Source organism: Mustela nigripes, chromosome 8 (genome assembly GCF_022355385.1).
Source record: "Mustela nigripes isolate SB6536 chromosome 8, MUSNIG.SB6536, whole genome shotgun sequence".
Lineage (NCBI taxonomy): Eukaryota > Metazoa > Chordata > Mammalia > Carnivora > Mustelidae > Mustela > Mustela nigripes.
The window spans coordinates 87,373,351-87,399,169 of record NC_081564.1 but is presented as its reverse complement, the minus strand read 5'-3'; the positions used below and the strand labels follow the sequence as shown (position 1 = coordinate 87,399,169).

General features: G+C 48.9%; 1 protein-coding gene across 1 annotated transcript in view; it reads left to right on the top strand.

The window, feature by feature from the left end:
- DIPK1C (divergent protein kinase domain 1C) overlaps nucleotides 1-25,819 on the top strand; it is a 43,711-nt gene that overhangs the window by 277 nt on the left and 17,615 nt on the right. Inside the window, exons 2-3 of the mRNA XM_059408080.1 lie at nucleotides 10,927-11,276; nucleotides 25,630-25,806. Of these exons, the coding sequence (XP_059264063.1) occupies nucleotides 10,927-11,276; nucleotides 25,630-25,806 (527 nt within the window). The remainder of the gene's footprint in view (nucleotides 1-10,926; nucleotides 11,277-25,629; nucleotides 25,807-25,819) is intronic.

The window sequence follows — 25,819 nt, the reverse complement described above, 5'->3', positions numbered from 1 at the left end:
TACGATCGTATAGATCACAATGGTACCGTATCCTATACGATCGTATAGATCACAATGGTACCGTATCCTATACGATCGTATAGATCACAATGGTACCGTATCCTATGACGCTCCAATTCCACCCCCACCCCTCCGGCAAGTCCAACTGTACGAAGAGCTTTTAAGGTGGGACATTTATCTATATTAAATAATCTATGATTCATTTTTAACTTTTTTCTTGTCGTTGTGTGTTTTTTTTATTTTAATTGAAGTGGAGTTGACCTATAATGGATTAGTTTCAGGGACACCACCGTGATTTAACAATCATAGGAAGTGCCCCCCACAGTGAGTGTAATTACCATCTGTCACCAAAGTTGCTACAGTATTCCTGGAAGTTTGTGGCGCTTAATCCCCACCACCTAAATTGCTCTGCTCCCACAACTTTCCCTCTGGCAACTGCTATTTTGTTGTCTACGTTTGCGAGCCTGTTTCTCTTTTGTTGTTTTTTGGATTCCATGTAAAGTTGAAATTATAAGGTTTTTGCCTTAGCGTAAGACCCTCTAGATCCATGCAGTTTATTCTGAGGGGAGAGATGTTATTATTTTTTTTATAGCTGGGTAATAGCCCTTGTGTATATATCTCACAACTTCTTTATCCATTCATCTGTTGATGGACACGGGTTACTCCCGTATCTTAGTTATTGTAAAATTGTAAGTAATGTAAATTATTGTAAATAATGCTGCAGTAAATAAAGGGGTGCATAGATATCTTCAAATTATGTTTTCGTTTTCTTCGGGTAAATACCGAGAAGGCAATTCCTGGATTGTATGGCATTTCTATTTTTCATATTTTGAGGAACCTCTATACTGTTTTCTAAGTTGCACCAATTTACCAATGTCACCAGTTTTTTAACCACTTCTTTTTTAACCAATGTTGCACCCATTTGCACTCCCACCAATAGTGCACACAGTTTTCTTTTTCTCCACATTCTCACCAGTGCTTGTTATTTCTTGGGTTTTTCAAATTAACGATCAAATTGTAACATGTTAATACTTGATAGTCTTTTATTGATGATTCTGTCATACTTCTCTGCAAGAGACTATGTATGGAAATTTAAATTAGTATTTACTTTACTATAGCTAAAATCTCTTAAGTGCTAAAGATTTTTTTCTGGATTAAATTCTCATTATAATCATTATTCTATGTGATTGATAAAAACCACCTAAAACAGGGTGCCTGGGTGGCTCAGTGGGTTAAGCCTCTGCCTTCAGCTCAGGTCATGATCTCAGGGTCTGGGATTGAGCCCCCCATCCCAGCTCTCTGTTCAGCAGAGAGCCTGCTTCCTCCTCTCTCTCTGCCTGCCTCTCTGCCTACTTGTGACCTCTCTTTCTCTGTCAAATAAATAAATAAAATCTTAAAAAAAAAAAAAACACCTAAAGATATTATAGTTAACCCTTGAACAAAACAGGCATTAGGGGTACCAATCCCCTTGGCAGTCAAAAACCCATTCATAAGTTTTGACTCCCCAGATCCTCAATGACTACAGTCTTCTGTTGACCAGAAGCCTTACTGATAACATAAACAGTTGACTACCACATATTTTATATATGTATTATATTCTGTATTCTGTAAAGCATATATAAAGTACATATATTCTATAAAGTAAGCTAGAGAAAAAATGTTAAAATTATAAGGATGAGAAAATATATTTACAGAACTGTACTGTATTCATTCGAAAAAATCCACGTGTGAGTGGACCCATGTAGTTCACAGCCATGTTGTTTAAAGGTCAACTGTATACATTTGACAAAGAATTTTTAGATATTGAAAGTAATTTATTGGAAATGTACCCTATAATCATATCTATTGGGCTTTAAAAAAATTGGTTTATATATCTATAAGTGAGATTATTGCTGGCATGATACAAGGTTCAGTGAAAAATACAGCAAAAAGAAGATATTTAGAGTAGAATCCATAACACATTACCATTAAACTTACCAAAATTTTATAGCTATGCAGCAGTAATGAGAGCAAAGAAGCTATTGGTAAATTAGAGCAAGGGAGAGACTTCAGTCCAAGTAAAAGTGAATATTATCTGTGTACCTAATAATCATCTGGCAAAAGTTGATGGAAACATTTCACTTATAGATCTGAACTAAGATATATTAAGAAAATACAGAATTTACTCTTGAGATGGAACTCTTTTACTTGGAAATATGTTAATTGTCAGAAGCTGGTCTCCTTCCTCTTGAAATAATGCATAATATGCAGCTAACAGGCATCCTTGATTAAGGGGGTATTCTCTAACAATAATATACTGTGGTATTTCGAGCTGCTCCTTTGTTTGGAACATCTGAGGCTTTTTAAAATTTTTTATTTATTTATTTTTAAGATTTTATTTATTTATTTGACAGAGAGAGATCACAAGCAGGCAGAGAGGCAGGCAGAGAGAGAGGAGGAAGCAGGCTCCCTGCTGAGCAGAGAGCCCGATGCGGGACTCGATCCCAGGACCCTGAGATCATGACCTGAGCCGAAGGCAGCGGCTTAACCCACTGAGCCACCCAGGCGCCCTAAAAGTTTTTATTTCTAAGTAATCTCTACATCCAACTAAGGGCTCACCCCAAGATCAAGCCCGGTACACTCTTTCTATGGAGCAGCCAGATGCCTCCTATTTGAGGCTTTTTGAGCTAAATGTACAGCACTTAGAATGATGCCTGGCACTGGCTTGGTCTGTTCGGGCTTATACATGACAGGAATTTACTTCTCAGAGCTGTGGAGGCTGGACGTCCAAGACCACGGTGCTGTCCGAGCTGGTGTCTGGTGAGAGCCTAGCTTCCTGGTTCTCTGTAGACAGCCGTCTTCTCGCTGTGTCCTCACATGGCAGCAGGGCGAGAGAGCCCTGTGGGGCCATCTTTACAATGACACAAATCCCATTCCATGACCTAGTCACCTCCCAAAGTCCCCACCTCCAAATCGCCTTGGGGATTAGGTGTCAACACATGAACTTGGGGTGGGGAGGGCACGTTCGGTCTGTACCATCAGTTTGAAAGGGAGCAGGAAGGCAGGAAGCAGGACAGCAGTTATCAGTCCAGTCCGCTCTAGGAGAGAGGACATGTGGACTTTGAGCAGCTGGAAATTGGTGCCCTTAAAACCTTGAGACCTCCCTTAAAAGTCCTCGTGTGACCCCAAGTATCCCAGTCTGAAGACCACAGCATTCCATGGCTATTCAGTACAGGAGCTGACGCTTGAACCTAAGTGTGCACAGCTCGGAATCCCCAGCAGGTGGCCCCGCAATCCAGTTGTTTTTGGGTAAAGCCTACTTTTCCCGCCCTGTTACAGCAAGTAGTCTGATCTGAGCTTAAGGAGATAAGTAAATAGTTTTCTCTTTTTGCGGGACTTTTTAGGAGCAGGGACACCATAAAAGAACCCAAGGAAAGAGGTATGTGGACAGTTGACCAGTAGTTGGCTACATCAGAAAAACTGATGTGACTGAGAATTTAAGGAATATAGCATTATGCAAGTTAGTGCTGATTACAGACCCACTCATAAAAGCAGTAGCTCTTACTTTCAGTTACCGTAATTTCCAGTTCCCAGCACGAGTCAAATCGTATTAACCAGAATCTCAGTTAGTTCTATGTAACCAAGCTTAACTAAATACACAGCCATGGGAGCACCCATCACCCTGAAAAACAGAATTTCCCTGGGCACAGATGCCGCTTTGGGGAACGTAATGATTCTCTGGGGCCACAAAAGCAGAGGCGTGTGAGGTAACTGCATTAAGAGGGCACCTGCCAGGGACACAGCGGACAAGAAGCAGAATCCTAGGAGGCGGGAGGGAGCAGCTACAAAGCACCCGAATGGCTCCCCATATTGTTAGCCTACAGCAGCTGGTAAAGTTAGTCTCCCCCAGAACTGGCCTCCTCGCCGGCCCTGCTTTCACTCCCGTGGCATCAGCCAATCCGTTTCTCCAGCCCAGAATGTTTGCATTTCCTTTGACCGACCTGGCATTCAGGATCAGTATGCTTGTCACCTGCTGTACCCCGTTGTTGGGGACAGGACCCAGGGAGCCTGGGAGGTGCAAAAGCTGAGAGGGAAGTTTTCAGTTTCTGTCATACTTTAATTTCTGTCTCTCGCTCTCTCTGATCCCAGGGGAGCGTAAGGTCTGTAGGGACTGGGGCTCTAAGTAACCCCAGCCTAGCGTTAAGGGTTAGATGCTGTAGTTCTGGCTTGTTGGCTCATGTTGTCATGTCTGGGCAATATGGACAGTATGTTCTCTGTTTTCCCACAGGCATTCTTAGCCTTGTGTTTTTTTTACTAAAGATGGGGTTAGGCAGCCATGTGTCTGAACAGGAGCCTTGCTGTCAGTTCAATGGTAGATATTCTTTTTTAACATTTGGTGTCTTGGAGGTAAATTTTTGTTAATGTGTTAAAGCCACACATAGATCTTTGCAACCTAACGCTTTTAGAAAGAACGTTCTGGAAGTCACAGCAGTGTCATACCAGCGCAAAGCTGTAAGTAAACACGTTGAACCTGAATCTCTGGCACTGACAATTCCAGCACTAGGCATACAGTAGGCACTCATTAAGAACTTGAAGAGTGAACGGACAAATGAACGGGTGGATAAAGCTATTTTTTCTCCTATTTGTTCCTCTCTTGCCTTGGATTGCTCTCAGACAGTTGCACTTTGTAGCTGTGGTGATTTGGAAGGAAAGCTAGAATGCTCTCACTTCCCCCTAGGTGTCTTGTATTGTCAAGCAAGATTATATATTGATTGGAAAGGCTTGAGACTCAATCTCACAGTTGCTTACTCATCATCTGAGGTCGGACCTCAGAGTGAATGCATAAAATTCTACCTGTGCAAGTTTTAAGTGGCTGTAGCAATCTAATCCATGGCAATTCCATCCAAGACCAAAAAAAAAAAAAGTCAGGGATCCTTCCAACTCCTGCGAGGTTTCAACACAAACCAATATTTCTGCCATACACATGGTTGTTGGACAGAAGGGGGAAGCCACCTCTTCAATTCCTTTTTTTAAACTAATTTTTTAAATTTTACTTATTTATTTGACAGAGAGAGAGAGAGAGACTGCAAGAGAAGGAACACAAACGGGGCAGAGGGAGAGGGAGAAGCAGGCCTCCCACTGAGCAGGGGCCCTGATGTGGGGCTCGATCCCAGGACCATGGAATCACTACCAGATCCAAAAGCAGACGCCTAATGACTGAGCCACCCAGGCGCCCCTTCAATTTCTAAACAGCTTTTGAAATCGTATGGCCAGTCGCCAGCTGGGTACGTGACAGAGTTTAAATAGCTTCCAAATGGTTTTGTGTTTCCAGGTATCCCTGAATTAGATCTTTAGGTTTAGTCTGAAGCTAAATTGTAGTAACGTCCCTTTGGATTTCTCACATTAATTAAGAATAGGGAAAATGCAGAGACCCCCTTAGAAAGTACTGTTTCCAACACTTGCGACATTTGCTAATTCACAGAGCACGTTTCTGTTCCCCGCCCCTCCATCCTCAGAGCAAACCGTGAGACGCTGTTTTCTCCCTCTCTGTCCTGCTGCCCCCGCATTCCCTTTTCTAACGTGTATCGGATGCCTTGAGGGTGGAGTGGGGGTGACAAAGAAGACAAATGTCTTCTAAGGGTCGTGACAGCATCACCCTGTTTCTTACCAAAAACCCCTGAAAGACTATGGAATCCATGATTTTTTTGCCTTCAAAAAAGCCACGATATGTCTCAGTATACAAAAAAGTTACCTTTGACAGAATCTCCATTTTCTTTTTATTGTGGTCAGAACACTTAATGCAAGAGCCACTCTCTGAACAGGTTCTTACATGTTCTCTGCGGTGTCGTCAACTAGGGGCGCACAGAGATCGAGAGCCGATTCCCCTGGCCTGACCGAAACTTTCTACCCACCCAACTGCAACCTGCATTTCCTCTCTCCTGGCCCCTGGCATCCACGAATCTACCTCTGACTCTGTGCATCTGACGACTTGACACTCCTCATGGGACTGGAATTGTGCAGCCCTCGTCCTCTGTGTCTGGCTTATTTCAGTCAACATCACGCCCTCTAGGTTCAGCCATGTGGTCGCAAATGGCAGAATTTTCTTTTCTTTTTAAGATTTATTTATTGATTTATTTGAGAGAGAGAGCACACACGAGCAGGAGAGGCAGACTCCACACTGAGCCCAGAGCCCCACACGGGGCTTGATCTCACAACCCTGAGATCGTGACCTGAGCTGAAATCAAGAGTCGGCTTGGCTCTTGGGCCAACCGAGCCACACAGGCGCCCCAGGATTCCCTTTTCTGATGCTGAGTAATATCCCATTGCTTGTGTATGTCACATTCTCTTTATTCATTTGCCCACCAGTGGGCATTTAGGTTGCTTCAAAAAACTTAAAAACTGAAATTATCGTGGGTAATTTATGCAATCCCACTTCTGGGTATTTATCCAAAAGAACTGAAATCAGGATCTTGAAATGATATCCGTGCTCTTCTGTCCAATAGAGCATTATTCACAATAGCGAAGATGTGAAAACAATCCAAAACGGATTTCAGTTACCTTTGGCATTTTTAACTACTGGCTTCACAAAGTCCTTCACTCCCTGTGCTTCAGAGAAAAACAGTAACTTGTCCAAGAAACAGACACTGCGGCATTGTCTTTGTGAGTGTGTCTGGACATGTGGAGAGAGGGCCAAGGTCACATGATGACCCACCGAATGAAGGGGGATCACAGAAGGTTTGGAGTCTTGCAAGATGCACCGTAGGCCAGGCCAGCCCACGCCCACAGCAGCACAGGAGAGAGGTTTGGGAACCTGTGGCTCTCAGTCACATGATGCCACGGTAGAAAGTTCTGGAATAAGGGACGAGGAGGACCGGTTATCAAGCTCACTTGCTGGATTTCTGCTTACAGGTATATCTTTATTACAACACTGAAGGATAAAAAAAAAAATTCATTTTAATCTTGTTTCTGTGTGAATTTCCAAGTGCTGTAAGAATTTCAAACTGATTTGGGGACTTTGCAACCAATAATACTAACTGACATTTGTCATCCCTTTTAAGGTGACCGGGTGTCAGGACTCCTCTTGGAGTGGGCGACAAGTCTTATGGGATGATGTCCTCTCTCGGCTTTGGGAATACCACTGTCCTTTTCTGACTGATACTTAAAAATACCCAAATATTTAAGGATTATATTCACTAATTAACGAAGAAGGGATTTTAATGTTTCAGCCCGTGCTCCCACTCCTCATCTTGTACTGCTTATTTGGAAAGGATCATTTAATTAAAAGCACAAGACACCGCAGCTTACCTCAGATTTAAAATAAAGGGTATAAAACATAACAGAAACATGTGTGCTCACCAAAAATTATACCCACTTAGATAACTCCCAGTGTGTTTCTGCCAGCACAGCTCTCACGGGTTGCATTCAGTGGTCCATGATCTTTCCATTTCCGCCTGTTTTTACGCCAGGACAGTTTATTCTGATGATGTCAGGATGGCTAGGACATAAGAGTTTCAGTTTTCCTTTTTGTGATCAACAGACTCAGCTGTTACCTTTCCTTGTCTTATTGGAGAAGGAACGCATATATTGGGGGGACTTTAAAAATTCATCATTTGTTGACATTTCACTGGCAGTTTGAAGCTATTTTCCCCTGGTTTGTTTTTCATGTGAGGGGTTGTGGGGGAGGGAACCGATCCTGTTTCAGAATATAAACAGCATTAAAACCCTTGGCAAAGCAAAGGAAAGTTGAAACCGCTGAACGTTCCAGCACATATCAAGAGTTCTGTGTGTTTTAGGTGATAGCAATCTGTCCACAGGCTGGAGTACGAGGGGAGCCGCGTAGTTACTGGACAAAAGCTGTACATGCACTGGGAAAATCTATTTCTCCTCTGGACATAGCAAAATAACCAAATGCACAGAGAAATGCACAGCTGGGTGGTGGCCCTTTCTGCTGTCCTCAGATATCTGTCACCTCCCAGGTAAGATTCCAAAACGGTGGCTGGCCCGGAGCATCCTCGGGAGGTGGTCTAAGGGACATTGAGGTGTTACTGGCCCTGCCATTTGCTTTTGGGTCCTGTCTCTGGCTGTGAGACAAACACCATGTTCGAAGTGCGGGGCCATCAGTGCTCAAGTGCGGGGTTTGTTCTCTCTCGCTCTCATATGCACACGTAGGCTCGCCACATTTGCGACCTGTTTTCTAATAATTTAATAACATGTGTATTAGTTTCCTGGGACTTCCAGAACAAAGCCCCACATTCTGTGTGGCCCCTGAGCACGGAGAGTGTGCTCCTCCACGCTGGTCTGGAGCCCAGATGTCTGAGGTCAAGGCATCAGCCGCGGGATGACCCCTCTGAAGGCTCCAGGGTAGGAGCCCTCCTGCCTCTTCCAGTGTCCAGTGGCTCCCGGGGTTCCTCGGCATTCCTTGGCTTGCAGCTGCCCGGCTCAAATTCGTGCCTGTGTCTCCGGGTGCACACCCTAGGGTCCTCTCCTCTCTCCTGAGGACACTCCCCATCCATTCAGCAAGAACTCCTCCTAGTAAAGTGGCTGCAATTCCAATCTCCAAATAAGTCCCCACCTCAAGATTCCAGGCGGATGTGAATTTGGGGGACACTAGGCCACCCAGTAAACAGGCGTTTTGCAGTCACCTTCTGTGTGTACAGTATCAAAGCCATTCTCCAGGTCCCCTCCTTAAGGAAGCTTCCACGGACTTCATGCTCAGTGGGTCCCATCACTCTGGCAGATCAGTGCATGCACTCAGCCAAACATACAGCCTGGTAATCCGCGTCCAGAGCAGTTTCTGGGGTCCACTAGTACTTCCGGAAGGAAGAAGAAAAAGAGGAAGAGGGGTGCCTGAGTGGCTCAGTAGGTTAAAGCCTCTGCCTTCAGCTCAGGTCATGATCCCAGGGTCCTGGGATCCAGCCCCACATGGGTTTCTCTGCTCGGTAGGGAGCCTGCTTCCCTTCCTCTCTCTCTGCCTGCCTCTCTGCCTGCTTGTGATCTCTGTCTGTCAAATAAAAAAATTTAAAAATCTTAAAAAAAAAAAAAGATGGGGCGCCTGGGTGGCTCAGTGGTTTGGGCTGCTGCCTTTGGCTCGGGTCATGATCTCAGGGTCCTGGGATCGAGCCCTGCATCGGGCTCCCTGCTCCGCAGGGAGCGTGCTTCCCCCTCTCTCTCTCTCTCTCTCTCTCTCTGCCTGCCTCTCTGCCTACTTGTGATCTCTGTCTGTCAAATAGATAAATAAAATCTTTAAAAAAAAAAAAAAGAAAAAGAGGAAGAAAAAGGAGGAAAAAATGGAATAAAAAAGTGTGGAAAAGGACCACGAACAGAGATGAGACATTGAGGAAGGAGAGGAGAAAGCAAGACCCTGGCTGTCAAGCTGGCTCACGGCGGCAAAGCACCTGCTGGCCTGAGAGCGAGAAACGGCACAACTTGCCCATCTACACGCTGTCTCCGTGCTTGTCTCCGAAGCACGAAAGTGCAGGTGGAACAGTGCCAGAGATCAGGCTTTCCAGTGGCTTCACTCAGATGGGATCACAGGGTGCGTGTGCAGTGGGCCACATAGCCCGCGGTTCCTGCCCCCCACTGGGTGTGGACAGCAAGCTCAGGGCGCCCTGGGATGAGCTGTGAGTGCAGGGGAAGCTTACTAGAACCCAGTGACCTTGGGGCACTCTAGTCCCTCCTTGAGGGTGTAAGGCCACCATACCTGCTATCCACAAACAAGGACACCAGGATGGCCAGATACTCAGCCGGTGCCTGGTCGAGCCATGGCCTGCAGAGCCTGCGTGTGATGGAAACTTTGGGCCCAATCGGAGAAGTTCTTTACCATGAAGTTAATGAACTGTACGGTTCAGGGCTCCTCTGCCACATTTGTAAGCCAGTATCCACTTTTGCACCTTTATTATTCATTATTTTATATCTGTTTTCTTCAAGAGAACATTTAAATTCCAGATCCTGGGGGCCAGCCTGGACTAACGAAGGATGGTTGGAGCTGCCCAGAACCACCAGGCAAAACGACCAAGGCCCACCCAGCCCTGGGTCCCAGCTGCTGCCTCAGAACATTTCAGAAGATATGCGGGTTTCACTCCGGAGGCTTCTGCTGTTCCCCTGTGATCTACTGCGTGCAGCCTAATTTTGAAAATCCACTTTGCTTTTCACCATATTAATTTTACAGGAAATAGAATGGAAGAAGTGGTCTGTATGAGCGATCTCATAATTACTTTTGGCTTGGGTTTGATGATCTTCAAGAAGTACCTCCGCTCATGGAGAAATCCCCTGGGCAGCTTTAAAAACCCCATCACCGCCGCGTAGTCTTCTAGTGGTTCTGGTGTAACTGGTCTGAGGATGCAGCCTGAGCCTCAGGGTTCCTGAAGCGCCCAGCGCCCCTGTGTGGAGGGCCACGGGCGGGATCCAAGTTTGCCCACCTAGCGTACCTGTGTCATTGGGAAGAGCGTGGGGGGCAGGTGTGAGGGGACTTCTGTGTACTTTCAGGAGGGTGACAGGCCAGGAAGGAGCCAGGGGCACAGCAGGAAGATGGGCAGCAGGGTCGTGGTCCCTGCCGCGTGTCCTTCAGGACCCAGCAAGCCCTGCAGCAGGGGCCCGAGGGTGTGTTCTGAGCACCTGCAGGGAGTGGAACCAGGGCCAGCCCGGTGGGCGGCTTAGACCCGAGGCGGGGAGGCATTCACGTGACTTCTTTCAGTCTGGCGGAAACAAGAATTCCCTGGCTACGACTCAAGACAAGAAGTTTCCCATTAGAGCTTTTATTGAGCAGATGGGGTTCCGTGTTAAATGCTACCGGGAACACTGAACCAAGTTCCGTTCCCCTTCAAAACACTGGTCTGATGGGCGCACACAGGCAAGATAAAGAAGCATCGAGTTCGAAGACGCGGGCTGTTCCTGGGTTAGGTCGCGGGTCTTCCACCTGTCAGCAGTGGCTGTCGCTCGCCCTTCCAGGGTCAGTACTCACTGTGCTCTCAGGAGAGACGAAAAGGACTTGGAGCTGGTGTGGGGCGGAGAGGAGCTCATCTAAGGAGCCCGAGGTGGCGGCCGTGCTCAGCACTCAGGCGCTCGCGTCTCCCCAGCCGGCTCGAAATCTCTGGGGCGCGGCTGAGCACCCACTCGCGTTCGGAACCCGCGGCAGGAGCGTCACAGCCGCACGGTCCGTTCTGGAGCTGCCCGGGATGTCCACAGTGTCCCGTCTTCGGGCGGCCCGGCTCCCCGCGGCGGCGGAACTGGCTAACCAAAGCGCAGTGACGCCCCGCAGCCGTCTGCGGTCCCGCAGGCTTCGGGGCTGGAGGCCGGCAGTAACGGTGTCCGCAGGACGGGATCTTCTGCGAGCTTCTGGGGAGCATCCACACCTTCGCCTCTCCTAGCTTTTGGAGGCTCCCTGGGCTCCTTGGCTCACGGCCCCTTCTTCCTTCTCCAAGATCCTTCCCTTAATCACACCTGCAGCGGCCCCTTGGCTGGGTAGGGAGACATGCCATGGGTCTCAGAGACGAGGGTGTGGACACCTCTTCTGTTGTCATGACTCAGCTTCCCACATGTGCGAGGTACCAGTGGAGGAGTCTCCTGGGAAATGAACAAACCTGGATCCAAGAACCATCTGGAAAGTCCAACTCTGCAGTGTCTCAGATGCATAGCTGGGGGGCTGTGCTCCTGCACGGTGAGTTTCAGCTTAGCCACAGGCTTCCTCTTCAGTTTGCTCACATCAGTAGAAATGCTCAGCCTTTCTTGTCTGCCCTCCTTTTGTTGATAACTATCTTGTTTATGTGCCTAACGACCGTTAACTGGGACTCTCCCGATAGTCTCTGTCGTAGCAGCAGAAACCGCTAAGACGAGCACGTGCGCATATTCTGACTGGCCCTGGTGCGGGGACCACAGCAGCCAAGCAGGACTGGCTCAGGGGGTGTCCCAAGGGGTCCTGTCAAGATTAGCCCCACTCCTCTCTCCCCTCCACAGGCAAAGCCAAGACTGTTCAGAGACTGAAAAGGGAGTCACGGAGGAGATCTCTGGAGTAAGTGGTTCGGGGCTGGGTATCTGCTCTCTGTCCCCCGCTGGGGAGAAGAGAAGGTGCCTGACGCACCACATACCACTTGAAAAGCTTGTCATGAGTCTTCTGACATGAGTGTCTGCTTTATGTTGGAAAAGCTTCCGGTGACTCACTAGAAACTGACTGTCCCTCTGACTAGAGGAAGTGCCAGGGAGGGGCACGGTCTCCCTCCAGAGCTTCCTGCGGGCCAGATGTGGATCCTGCAGAAAGGGACCAGACTGGATCACGTTGAGTGAGAATCTACCCAGGAGAACCACCTAGAGAAGGGGAGCCCAGAACAAGGGCAGAGGATAAAGTGCCAACAGCCAGAAGAAGCATCAGACAATGGAGTCAGTTGTAGGTAAAAGACATCAGGCTCTGGGAACATTATCTCCGAAAAGCTCATAAAAGCATCTCCTGATGAAAGAAATCGGCATTTGAAATATGCCATATCTTCAGGACCCCAAATTCAAGTCACAAACATCTTCAAGGAAGACCTTTCCCTCCTGGGGCCGCCATATGCATGTGCAAGTCACCCGTGGAGTCTTGTAGGGCGCAGCCTGCAGCACTGGGTCTCACATCTGTTGCACAACTGTAAGGTCCTAAAACACCAGCTGGCATGTGGAGGAGGGGTTCCCAGTTCCTGCTAATATGGGGAATGAGCATGGACTTCTGGCTCTCTTTCCATAAACAAACCTTAGGTTATAGAGAGAAACATGGAAACAAAACAACAACGAATAAGCAAATGCAAGTCCCCTGGGAGCTGATGGCTGGTGTGGGAGCAGGGCAGGGTGAACGTGGCTTCAGCTGAAACAGAGGGTGGCTGGTCTTGGCTGCGAGTGGTGGGGGAATGAGTGAACGGAAAAGTGATGTAAGCGCTCTGCTCTTGCCCCAGTCATTGCCAGGATCACCAGTTTCTAAGACCAATGATATAGGTGTCTGTAGGAATAAAAATCAGGGCGGGACCAAGCCCACGCTTAGCAAGGAGTCAATGCATCCACTCATTCACTCAACAAATATTTACCAAGTGTTCCCCAGGCTCCAAGTACTCATCTGCAAAAACCTCACATGCTCAGGAGTGAGAGCAGCAGGTGCAAAGGTCCTGAGACAAAAGTGTGCCCCATATATCCAAAGAACAGTGAGAGTCAGAGGCACTACACAAAGAAAAGAAGGGAAAGAGAATCAAGAGATGAGGTCAGAGAAGTAATTAAGAGCAGATCATGTAGACTAGGGTGAGGCTTTAGTTTTTAATTAAGAAGGATGGAAAGCCACTGAGGGCCTGAGCAGAGAAATAGCTGTCTTTTCTTGAGAATGACCTGCAGGAGGGCAAGGTAGAGGCTGGATGAACAGTGAGGTTGTCACAAGTAGAGACATGGATGCAGCTCTGGACAGCAGGAAGGCAATGCTCATAGGAAAACCAAATAAAAAAACGGCAAAAGATTTGAACAGATACGAAGATATATGATGACAAATAAGCACACGAAAATATGTCCGACATCATTAGATGTTAGGAAAATGCAAATTAAAGCCCCAGTGTGTTCACCGTAAGCCTTATGTGCCCCTTCATACCAGTGTTGTCTTTGATCGGGAATTCTAAGAAGGCAGGGAACTTACTCTTAGTCGGAATGGCTAGAATAAAAGAATCCTTGCAACACCAGTGCCTCACGAGGATACAGAGCCCCTGGGACTCTCAGCACTGCTGGTGGGGTTGTAAAATGGTACAGCTGCTTTGGCAGTTCCTGATAAATTTTAGCGATCCCGCTGCTAGGTGTGAAATTCCTGGAGAAATAAAAATGTACCTTCACACAAAAACCTGGACACAAATATTCACAACAGCTCAGTTTCCAGTCACCCCAAAGTGGAAACAACTCAAATGTTTGCCAACAGGTGAACAGATAAAGAACTGTGGCACAGGGGCACCTGGATGGTGCCTGGGTTAAAGCCTCTGCCTTCGGCTCAGGTCATGCATGCAGGGTCCTGGGATCGAGCCCCGCATCGGGCTTTCTGCTCACGAGGAGCCTGATTCCCCCTCTCTCCCTCTGCCTACTTGTGATCTCCGCCTGTCAAATAAATAAATAAAATCTTAAAAAAAAAAAAGAAAGAAAAGAAACTGTGGCACATTCATGCAACGGAATGTGACTCAGGGATGATAAAAAAGAATAAATTGTTAACACCTGCAAAGACTTGCATGAATCTCAAAAAATGTTGCGCGAACGAGGCGAGTCTCAAAAAATGTAGGTTCCATTTCTATGACAGTGTCAGAAAGTCAGATCTCTGGTGAGGAATCTGTATTGTGAGATTCAGTGATTCTCGAGAGAACAACACCTCGTGACCACGGGTGGGGTGGAGGGGGAGGTGAACGTCGGGGGGAGGTGTGAGGAGGATTTGGGTGATACGACTGTTCTGTACATATGGCGGCATGAATCTGTACATGCGCTAAAATTCAGAGCATGGAACATGCGCGCAAGAGACGGCTCTACTGTCTGTTCACTTAGCAGTAACACGGTGGAAGCTAGTATCAGTTAGGACCTGTGCAGATGATTATTACCACGTGCTGTCTTAATTTATTCTTTTGAGTGAAGAATAATGGACATGATTGTATTAGCTTCAGGTGTGTCACATAATGATTCAATATTTATATACATTAGAAAATGGTGGCCACAATAAGTCTTGTTGCCATCTGTCACCATGCTAAGTCCTTACAATACCATTGTATTGTTTAAACCTGTGCTGTTTAAGTACAGGTTTAAGTACCCACAAGTCCCTCATTAGAGCAGAATTTCTTACAGCTCCCAGGAATAGTTGTACAGTTTCTTCAGTTACTCAAATACAACGTTTGATTAGGTCACAGGAAATAAAGTAATGCGGGAATGAGACACGGATGCCTATCGCGACCTCTCCTAAACAAGAGTGACTGGAGTTTCAGAGAAAAATAAAGAAAGATGTAAGGATTGCAAAAGGAGGAGATCAAACCACCCTGATCTGCAAGCGGGAGAGGAGGGATTCTAAGAAATTCGGAGACGAGAGCTCACAGCCCCTCCTCAGTGCAGATGTTCTGGCCCGAGGCTGCCCTGAGCCAAGAAAGGGGAGGCTTCTTGAATGAACTCTGCAGCTCTAATGTTAAGCAGGACAGAAGTCTTTACCTCCTAGAAAGGACACTATTGTTTAGCACTGAAAGTGACTAAGCTGTGAGAGTTGCCAAAAACGTCAGGAGTAACTGAGAATGCTACAAGCTGTGAAAAAACACCGAGAAGATAGCACCTGCAAATCTGGATGTGACCACCTGGTGAGAGGTCAGGGACACTGGCTCGTGGGGGTCCAGGACCCCACTCAGAGATGTCCCCTCCATCCCTGCTTGCAGAGGAGCAGGACATGGGGGGCAGCTCCCCAGCTCAGAGCAGGTAAAACCAGCTTCCCCGCCCTCTTGGAATTTGCGATCTACAACAGCATTGTCAAAGGGCACGGAAGGCTTATAGACAGCTCAGCGAACCTTTCCCGTTAGGACTGCAATCTGCAAAGGAAGAAGGAGAAGTGCGTTTGGCAGGAGGAGTGCGTGAATAAGGGAGAACTTACATGATGGAAGGAGAAGAGCCTGGCGCGAGGTCGGAAAGGGAGACTGGGGAGCGTGGGAGGACGGCTGGCCTCGAGGGAGTCAGGGGAGGGCCGTGTGGAGGTAACTGGCCCGCGGGGGTGAACGGCAACTTTCATCTGGGCTAGAGCTACTTGATTGCTAGCATTGACTGGCACTCGTCGTAGGAGATTTTCATCCTGAGTAATCCTGTACTTTGGCAAGTGTAAAATACAGTTTTTGTAACTTTTTAAGAAACCACCACTGGTCGATGTTAGTTGCACTCAGAACAGCCATGCTCCGTGCATGGAGTCCGTTTTCTGACTTCACAGAGGCAATCATGCTTTACCAGAAGGCTGTCTTTCATGATTGCTGAGGATTTTTCTTTATTAGCAATTCTGTATTCTAGCTGAGACTCAAGCAGGTCTACCTACACGCTTGTTCATGGCAGCATCATTCCTGAGACCCAAAAGGTGGACTCCACCCAGGTGTCGACAGACAGATGAATGGAGACCAGGTGTGGTCTGCTCCGCACGGCAAAGGTTATAGAGCCTTAATAAGGAAGGAAATTCTGACATGTGCTACCAGATGGCTAAATCCCGAGGACAGAAGTGAAAGAAGACAGACACAAAAGGACAAAACTTGAATGATTCTATTTATGGAGTACCTCAATTAGTCAACCTTAACAGCGACAGAATGCAGGCTAGTGGTTGCCAGGGGCTGGGGGGTCGGGGGGGGGGCGTTACTGTCTGATAGGGATAGAGTTTTAGTTTGGGAAGACGGGAGGTTCTGGAGACTTGGCGGTGGGGAAGGTTGCTGAACAGCGTGAATGCACCTAGTGCCACTGAACTGCGTGTCCAAACATGGTTAAGACGGCAAATTTTATGTTCTATATTTAGCCACAATAAAAAAATCATATTTTCTAAAGGGGAATTCTATATCTTTCAGACACTTGTCTTATTATTTTAAAAATGAGTATCGCCAGGGAAAAATGCATAAAGCCATCCATGTATGTATGGGCCATCTTCAGAGTTTATCCTGAAGTACCTCGTCCGTTTGTCATTGATTCGGTGCCAGAATTATCCTGAAGCCTTATGGAAGCACCTGCAGGTTTAAGGAGGCATCTCGTGGATCCCTTTACTGGCCCTTTAGAAGCTCTTCTTAGTTCTGTAAAAATTGTAGCTGGTAGTGGGATATGAAGAGGAGACCTTAAACAATGAGAAAGTTTCTTGTTTCTGTGTTGTGTCTGTGCAAAAAGTACCCGCAGGAACGGTGTAGAAACAATGCTGTAATTCTTTAGCCGACTTCTGAAACTGCTTCACTTCCCTTTAGCATCTTTGGGATCTTGTCTTCCACAAGTTTATAAAATTCATCAGATTCTGAATCTCAAGGTTGGGGTCATCGAGAGGAGCTGCTGGGACCTCTCCCCTCTGACATCTGAGGACCTGCTCGGAGCCTGGGCTGGAAGCCGAGGAATGCAGGACACACAACACTGCTTCTCCCTCAAGAAATCCCTGCGTTTGTGGAAGACCCAGATTTGTAAATTACACATGCAACCACCCAGGTGCCACGGAAAGGTGTGTAGCCAGTGGCAGGGTGGGGATGGGGAGGAGGACCCATAGGCAAATGGATAAAGAAACTGGGGTCCATCCAGACAATGGAATACTTTTTTTTAAAGATTTTATTTATTTATTTAACAGAGATTACAAGTAGGCAGAGAGGCAGGTAGAGAGAGAGAGAGAGAAGGGAAGGGAAGCAGGCTCCCCACTGAGCAGAGAGCCCGCTGCGGGGCTCGATCCCAGGACCCTGGGATCATAACCTGAGCCGAAGGCAGAGGCTTTAACCTACTGAGCCACCCAGGTGCCCCAAGACAATGGAATATTAATCAGTGTTAAGAAAAACAAACAAACAAACAAACAAAAAAAAAAACAAAAAAAAGAGCAACCAAGCCATGGATAGACATGGCGGAATTTTAAATGCGGAGTAAGGAAAGAAACCACTAAGAAAAGGCTACAAACAGTATGCTTCCCACTCCACGGCCTTCTGGAAAAGGCAACACAGTGGAGACAGTGAAACAATAGGGGTTGCCAAGGCTGGGAGAGGGAGGGATGAAGAGATGTGGCACGCAGCATTTTTAGGGCAGTGTAAATACCTTGTTTGATACCGCAGCAGTGGATACACGACATCATTTGTCCGTTCGTCCAGACCTGCGGAACGCACGGCGCTGAGAGGGAGCCCTCACGTAGACACGGGCTCTGGGTGGCCCTGAGGTGCCCATGGAGGTCCGTCCACGGTAACCAACGTGCTGCTCGGCGCAGGGGCTAAGAGTGAGGTTGCGCAGGGCTGGGAAACCCTTGCTGGGAACCTGAAGCTGTTCTACAAAACAGTCTGGTTTAAAAAAAAAAAAAATCCAGTGTTGGGTGTGAGAGAGGGGCAGGACCACAGGTCACCCTGAGTTCCTGGCCTAGGAGGTTACCGGATGGGCTGGGACAGCATCGGCTTTGAGGCGCCCAGAAGAGCGTCCGGAACAGAGAAGTGGAAGTTACCGGAGACGAGCAGAGGCTGTCCCATGCTCTCTGGGGAGCGGGGCTCGGACGGCACCACCCTGTCTATGCAATCATGCGAAAGCCCCTGCTAGCCGTCAGCAGTGCCTGGAGAGCCGGGATTCAGGGGGGTGATGTGACACCGGGCTTCTCCTCTGCTGACACGGAGTGACCCTCGGCAGCAGAGCCTAACTCCACGATTACCAGTACGTTCAGGACGTTTCTTTGGCAAAGCAGCCGCAGCCACGGCATTTCGGCTTCTCTGATTTTAACAGCTGAGACCCGTCAGGAGCTCTGGGAGCCTCCTGGGCTCTGGGGTGACAGACACCCACTTACTTGGGCCGCGCTCAGAGCTGGGACTCTCCAGGCTGGCTTCGCGGTGGAGCAGCGCTCTCTGCAAAGACGTGCAGGGAAAGAACGAATTCTGGAACGTCCCCCTTTGCTAAGGACCCTCATGTGAGCATCTCTGTGCCAAACAGCACGAGACATGTTTTCCCTGGAAGGCGCTTCCACGTGAATGCAGTGGGCTCGGCAGGGATCGCCCACACGTGCTCTCTTGAAGACGGCGCTGTGTGTCGGGTGTCGCCGGGGCAAGGGTGCGGGGCGGGAGCAGGAAGGACCGGCTGGCTCCGCTCGGGGACTCCCTGCCCTCCCCTTCCACTGGGGGGAGATTCCCACCAAGCAGCTGTGTCTTGAGTCAAAGTGAAAACGTGAGAGAAGAGGCCAGAAAAGGTTCAACATTTCTTAAAGTTTGTCCCAAACAATGTGGCGCAGCTGTAGGTCGTTAGGGAACCCCAGAGGCTTGTGAACCAAGGCGAGCCCTGTGAGGAGCACAGTGACTCATCTCACGTGGAGGTTTCCGGCCGACCTTAGCAGACCGCGAAGGCGTCAGCAGCAGAGTGCGGCGGAGACTACAGTGAGTGGCTCCGGATCCGCTACATTCGAGACAGCACAGGGAATAACGCTGAGTGTCTGTCCGTTTTCGGTTCACTGACCTTGACCAACATCGCTGGTGTTCTAAGACCAAAGAACACACTGCATGCCTGTGTTCCCCAGGGCTGAATTTGTGCAGCACCTGCAAAGAAACAGTGCTCCATTTTCTCTTTGCAGCCACTGACAAATCCAGGACAAGCTCTGGTTTCCCTTCTCATGTGGGCTCTTTCCACAACCGCAAGCGAGGCAGTGCCTCCCAGAAGAGAGGACCTGGACTCTGGTTCCAAAATGTGATTCTATCATCAAGGGACTACTTGCAGGACAATGAAGGTGCAGTCACCTCCACTGTCGGCCACTTCTGGTTCTTGAAAAGGACAATGAAGAGTCTCGATGAAGGGAATGCACTTTAAAGTCACAACGAAATGCCCGGTTACAACCACGGAGACGGCTAGCACCAGTGCAAGGACAGTTGGCCAGGACGGGGAGAAACTGGAACCCTTGCGCATCGCTGATGGGGATGTAAAACGAGGCACCTGTTCTAAACAACAGTTTGGTAGTTTCTTAAGCTAAGCGTAAGTTTACCATAAGACCCACCAAAGCCATGCCTAGGCATTCAAGTAAAATGAAAACATAGGTCCACAAGAGGACATATCCATAAATGTTCACAACCGCATCGTTCACAGTAGCCAAAAAGCAGAAACAATGCAGACGTACATCGCGGAGGCCGATTTGTGGAGATTTGTGGTCGCCTGGGCCTGGGGATGGGAACAGGCAGCTAACGTAGACAGGCAAGAGATCTTTCCTGGATGATAGACATGTCCCGAATTCGATGTGGTTGGTGATACTTGCATGACTGTAAATTTTCTAGAAATCATTGAATTATTTACCTAAAACTCGGGAGATTTCATGGCATGTCAATATGCCTCCATAGATCTGTTAGAAATAAATGGTGCTGACTGGAACCCAGCAGTCTGAGAGCACGTGAGGTGGAGGAGGTCTGGTCTAGGAGCTGCCTGTCCTGAGAACGGAGGAGAGTGTGTGCCCTCTTCCTACGGGCAGGAGCCATCGTCCCGAGTTTCTGGGCAGATGATGAGAGATTTACTCTGGCCCCTGGAAGATGACAAAAATGAAAGAGAGAAAACGTGATATAAACCCATGGCTTGGCCAGCTGCCCCTCCATCACCGTGTGCACAATCAAGTCCTTTCAGGGTCCCTGGGTACGCTTGGAGTGCAACACCTAGCAGGTGCTCCTGGAATCAGCATAGGTTTGGCACCAAGAGCTGCAGACCCGTCTTCTGGCAGGGTTCCTTCGGGGGACCTGGGTGGTCTGAGGGGCACAGGGAAGGGCGGAGACTCAGCATATCGCCCTGTGGAGAATTTTGTGTTGTAACGTAACTGCTCCCCCGAAGGTGAATGAAAGTGCTCCTACCACATTAAGTGTTATCACAGAAATATGAGCAAGGCTGTAAGATCTCAGAAGAAGAACTAGTGCTCAGAGAGTGGCTTAGGGTAGCCCAGGGCTGCACCTCTCAGATGTCTAGCATCACAGCTGCTGATGAGACCAGAAGCTACAGACACCAGCGCTCTGGGGCTTGCTTCTCCTCCAGTAATTCATCTCTTTAAATAGCAGTGCTTTTTTACTGTCTCTTCAAATAATGCGTGTTGTCTAAAATCAAATTAGAAATTTGATGTAAAAAATAAAATGCAATCCCCTGCCCTTCCTCCATCCTGGAGAAAACACTGTAAACAATTTGATGTTTCTTTCCATAAATTTTGGTGGACATACAAAAATATATGATATGCATTTAAAAAAAGAAAGCCTTGGGTGGGATGTGATGTTCTGAAACTTGCTTCTTCACTCAGAGGTATTGTGAGTGTCTGTACTGGTTCAGGCTCTTTCCATTGCAAATGACCGAAAACCAACTCGCCCTGCAGATTTTATGGACTGGGAAATTTATGGACTGGGAAACTGAAAGGCAGGTGCTCAAAGGCAGCCCTCCACCATCCTTCCTGGACGCTGGCCTTATTCCCCCACAGATTCTTTCTGCCGTGGTCCCTGGTGCCTGCATCTCCGGGGAAAGGAGCTCCCCCTCCCATCAGTTCCAACAAGGACTGTGTCCCCTTGGCTCTCAGTGGCCTGTTGGGGCTCCTGCTGGCTGGCTGGGGAAGGTGCTGCCCTCATCAGCAGGCTCTGTCTCAAGCCCACTCCCCCTCCCCCCCACTGTCAGTGGAGATCAAGCCCAGGGACTGAGAGGGAGAGGGCGTGATTCCCTGAGGAGATGTGGAGTGAGTGATGACAAGGGCGGGAAAATGACAAATTTTCCTGTGACCGCTCTCCGATCAAACAGACTTCACATCCCGGTTTCCGATGGTGGCACACATCGTCCACTTAGGGGAGATGGACGTGTACGTAAACAATCCCTACTGTACACAGCAGGTTGCGTCCAACAGGTTGCTGTCCACGTGTGTTGTAAGGGACATCCTGAAGCCTCCGCTTTGCCCAGCTCCTTCCAGAATGTTGGAGTCTCTCAAGTCAGGGTAAACGGGTGCTGAGCTTCGTAAACCAGACAATCTGAGGACGCGAGGCAAGACTGCACGCGAAGCTGTGCCTTCCTTTTCGCCGTCCTAACTTCCATCCCCCACGTCCTGGGACGCCGACCTCTGGCAGCAGAGGATTCCCAGAGAGACTTAAACCCTGATCCCCAACCCAGGCTGGCCCAGACACAGGGTCACTTCTCCTTCCTCCCCAAACCCAGCTCACATTTGTAAAGTAGGGCTGATCACTTCACACAAGAGCAGGATAAGAACATGGATACGGTCAAGTCCAAATGATGGTGTAGTTAACCCATCTGAAGTGCCAATGTGTTGGAAGAGAGATTCTCCTTGAGTGGGGTGGGAAGTTTGACAATCCACTCTTTTCTTCAGGCTGACCCTCCCTCACCCCACAACAGGTTCACAAGCGACCGGAACACACCACCTTCTGCAAGGCGGCGTCGCGTTTTCTGTAGTTCGCCCTTGGGCCAACATGGCAGCCACGGCTGGGATGGAAAACAGATCGTAGGAAATCTTGTTCTAGGGATAACTTTTGCGAATGACTGTTGAAGATGACAAACGTTTGAAACTTTCTTGGCCAGCGGCATGACATGTCAACAAGTAATGGTGACACACAGAGAAATTTTACACTCTCACTTGTAGAGTGGCTATTCCGATATCGAGACAGGAATCAGAAGATCAAGTCTAGAAGCCTCTAACATGCCACCAGCACTAAGGAGCCTGTGAAAGAGCTCATGCCCTTTCCTGTGAAGTATTAGATAGTGACCTTCTCCATTCACCTGCCAGGCTGCTTAGAGCATCGTACAAGTGAATGCATGTGAATATGTCAAGTAGTGTATTAAAAACAGGCATATTTGTCATTATCCAAGTCCTTTGAGAAAGAAAAATATTTTTACAAGCTCAATGTATGTGCAAATGTAGCAGAATCCTACGCTAAGAAACCTATTTATCTTGTATAATCAAAGTCAGGAAACACAGCACTTTACCTTTCTCTTCCCTGTCACGGCCTATAAGTGAAATGTTCATGCTCTTTTCTCAGTGACAAGTTCAACTGCCAGTAGACGAGTTCAGAACCCAGAAGATATGTTCAAACATATTCCCAGCCCTGTGATGTGTCTGGATTGCTCAGTTTAGCCTCGGGGAAATCAGAAAGAAATATTTATGTGTTAAAAGCTCTTTCTCAAGAAAAATTCCAAAGGGGGCTCAACGTTTTCTGACCTTTCACTCACTTCTTCAGCAGATAACCCTTTGTATCAGGTGCCTGATCAGGGTCTGGGATTACCACATAAAATAAGACCGTGCTTCCCCTCAAGTGGCCTGTAGTCTAACAGAAGAAATAACTGAATGGCCCAGTCTAGTTTAAGTGCTTAATTAAAACAAACAAGCCCTGATCACATAGTGTATTTCCTCAGCTCTGTGTGCCTGACGCCGGGGCCCGGAGCATGGGTCCTGGACTCTAGAACACGGGCGCCTCCCCTCTGCTTGAGGACTTTTGCTTTGGTGGGGTGGGGGGGGTGCAGAGCAAAATTTTCACCTCCTTCAAGACAGAGGAAAACTCCCCTGTGAATTTCTGCATGAATACAGCTTGGCTGAAGGGATCTCTGGGCCCAGCCACTTCTAATATTATGACTCCTTTCCAAAGTTTGGGTAAGGGAGTAGAAGGAAGTAGTTCTTGGGTCTCATACAATTTTTTTTTTTTTTTTTTTTTTTTTTTAGGGAGTCAAAGCTTATTGAAATCAACCTGATGTGAAGCAGGCACTGGGCCAAGCCACTCCCCAACTCCGCCCATCCCCTTCCTCCTGGTCCACAAAGGCTGCCAGTCATTCTGAATCATGCAGCTGGATCGCAGAGCCCTGCTGAAGCCACCAAAGTGCAGCCGGCAGGTCTCTGGGAGATGAGAACTAACTTGTTTTTCTTTGTTCGTGAAGCCAAAGCTTCATGTTCTGTTGCTTGTACAATTACACATTTGTTTGTTTGTTTGCAGCTCTGGGGGACGATCTTCAGTATCAAGGTTATAGCTGGCCTGTAAGTCACCTTCATGTGAATACCCAAAAATGCCTCCTTGGGACAGGGAATTCAAAAAGGCACCCCTCCATGGGGCCCCCTAGGAAAAAGGGTTTGGTGAGCGGAGCTCTGGTGGGCCTCAGCCCCATCCACCTCTTCACTTGGCTTTGCACAGTGCACCAACTGTGCAGCAGGACGGCAGCCTGCAAGGTTCTGCCTTCTGAGGACTTTATTTTGGTCTAGGGAGCACTGTAACATCTGTGTCCAAACAATACTGAATATTTAAAGGATCTCTCTATTGGGGAGTTATAATTTTGTTCTCCTGTTTTTTTCTTTATAAAATGCCAAAAGAAGTGTGATTGGCATTTTTTTTTAAAACTTAGGAAAGTAAAAGCTGACTTGCAAATCCTAATGCTGTTAACTCTGACTTCAAGGTCTGTGATTTTTATTCCTAGGTTGTACAGAGTAAGTGTTCGCACGTCTTTACCTCATTCTTCTTCCTATTCCTGCCCCAGACCCCCAAAATCATGGGAATAGGAATCAACTTTAGGCCATCAAAATTTTCAAGCAAAACCCGTGGATGCTCTCTGGGCTTCACAACTATTTTGAAATGAGACAACCAAGTTCCGACAGGGCCAGCTTACCAAAATGCTCCCCGTAGTGCTTCTGCTCGGGGGTGCCCTGGGAAGTGGGAGAACTGGTCATTCATAAGGCGCCGCAGCAGCCGTCACTGCTGTGGACAGAGGGACCCCGTCCGAGTGTTTGCGGCATCAGGAATATCGGCCCTGTCCCCACAGGCTCCTTCAGTGTTTGTTAATTTGATGTTTCCCAATTCCTAGAGGCTTCTCCCACCCAGCCATGAAGGTTAAACCGTGAGCTGCAGAATAGGCAAGGTTAAGAAGCCAGTTTGCGAAGGATAATCACAGAATGCTTGATCGGGCGGGAATAGTTCCTGTGATTCCTACACTCAGGAATGGAAATTCGGACAGAGAGCAGGCAGGAGGGCCATGGCTTTGGGCTGGCACGGAATAGGCTTGGAACAAGCTTTTTAAAGTGAATGTGTGAGCCACAGGGTGGGGTGGGGGGCAGCTTTCAGAGGCCTGCTGCTGTGACAGTTCACCTCCTAGGACACCACCCACCTCGGACTCTCTCCCTGGGGTAGAAAGGCTTTCAGGCGATGGAGGAGCAGCTCCGTGTGGGGTGGAGAGAGCTGGCAAGAACCAGAGACCGCTCTGTTGGTGGAGGCGCCCGCCTATTTTATGTAAGGACTGGGATTGGAACAAGGAAGCATGCTCCCCTGATGATGTTACAAATATACAGAAATACAATTTAGACACATTGAGTGAACGCTTGCTTTCTCCTAGCCAGGGTTAAGTGGAAACGTTTAAAGAGTGTGGCACTCTCTGTCCCCGTAAAGGACGCCCCAGCGTTTTTTGGCACCCCGGACCACAGCGGTGGGATGCGGGACGCTACCCGGGAGAGGAGGGCAGGGATCGCTAAGGTGTCCGGACCGCCCCGGCACTTGGCTCTAGGCCCGCTCGCGTGTCTCACCCCCGGGAAGAGCCCGGAGGGAACCCAGCTTGCAGGGGAGAGAGGGAGGACCCCAGCAGAGGGGCAAACGGGCCTGGGATGCAGCTGCAGAGAGCAACCAGGGCTCTGGCCCGGGGTGGCGGTGGGGGCTGCTCTGTAACAAGAGTGTGCGGGCGCTGAGCGCCGCCAGAGCAGGGGGTAGATCTTGTCTGCATTAAAGATGTGTCCGCAGAGGAACCCGGAGTGGGACCCGGGGGAGTTTGAATCTACGCGGGTTCTGCGGATTCTGTTTAAGAGGCGGAACTGGTCTTCTTGGAAAAAAGGTGCAAAAAAAAAAAGAAGAAGTGGAAAGGTGTCGGGGTGCGGCGAGCAGAGCAGGGCGAGCAGCGCGCGGACCCCCGAGCCGCGAGCGGACACCCCTTCCCCCGGCGCCCCAGAGGGCGCGCAGGCTGCGGCCCGCGGACACTCCACCCCACCCCACCCCACCCCACCGCCAGGACGGGCCGGGCGCGGGCAGCCGGGCGGCCGGGCTTCCCCCTCCCCTCGCGCGGCCTCTCCCCCGCGCCCCCTCCCCCGCCGGGCCCGGCCGAGCCGCGGAGCCGCCCCGGGAGCGCGGGGCGCGGGCGGCGGGTCATGGCGCGGAGCCGGCCCGGGCGGTGCGGGCGGCGCGGGCGGTGCGGGCGGCGC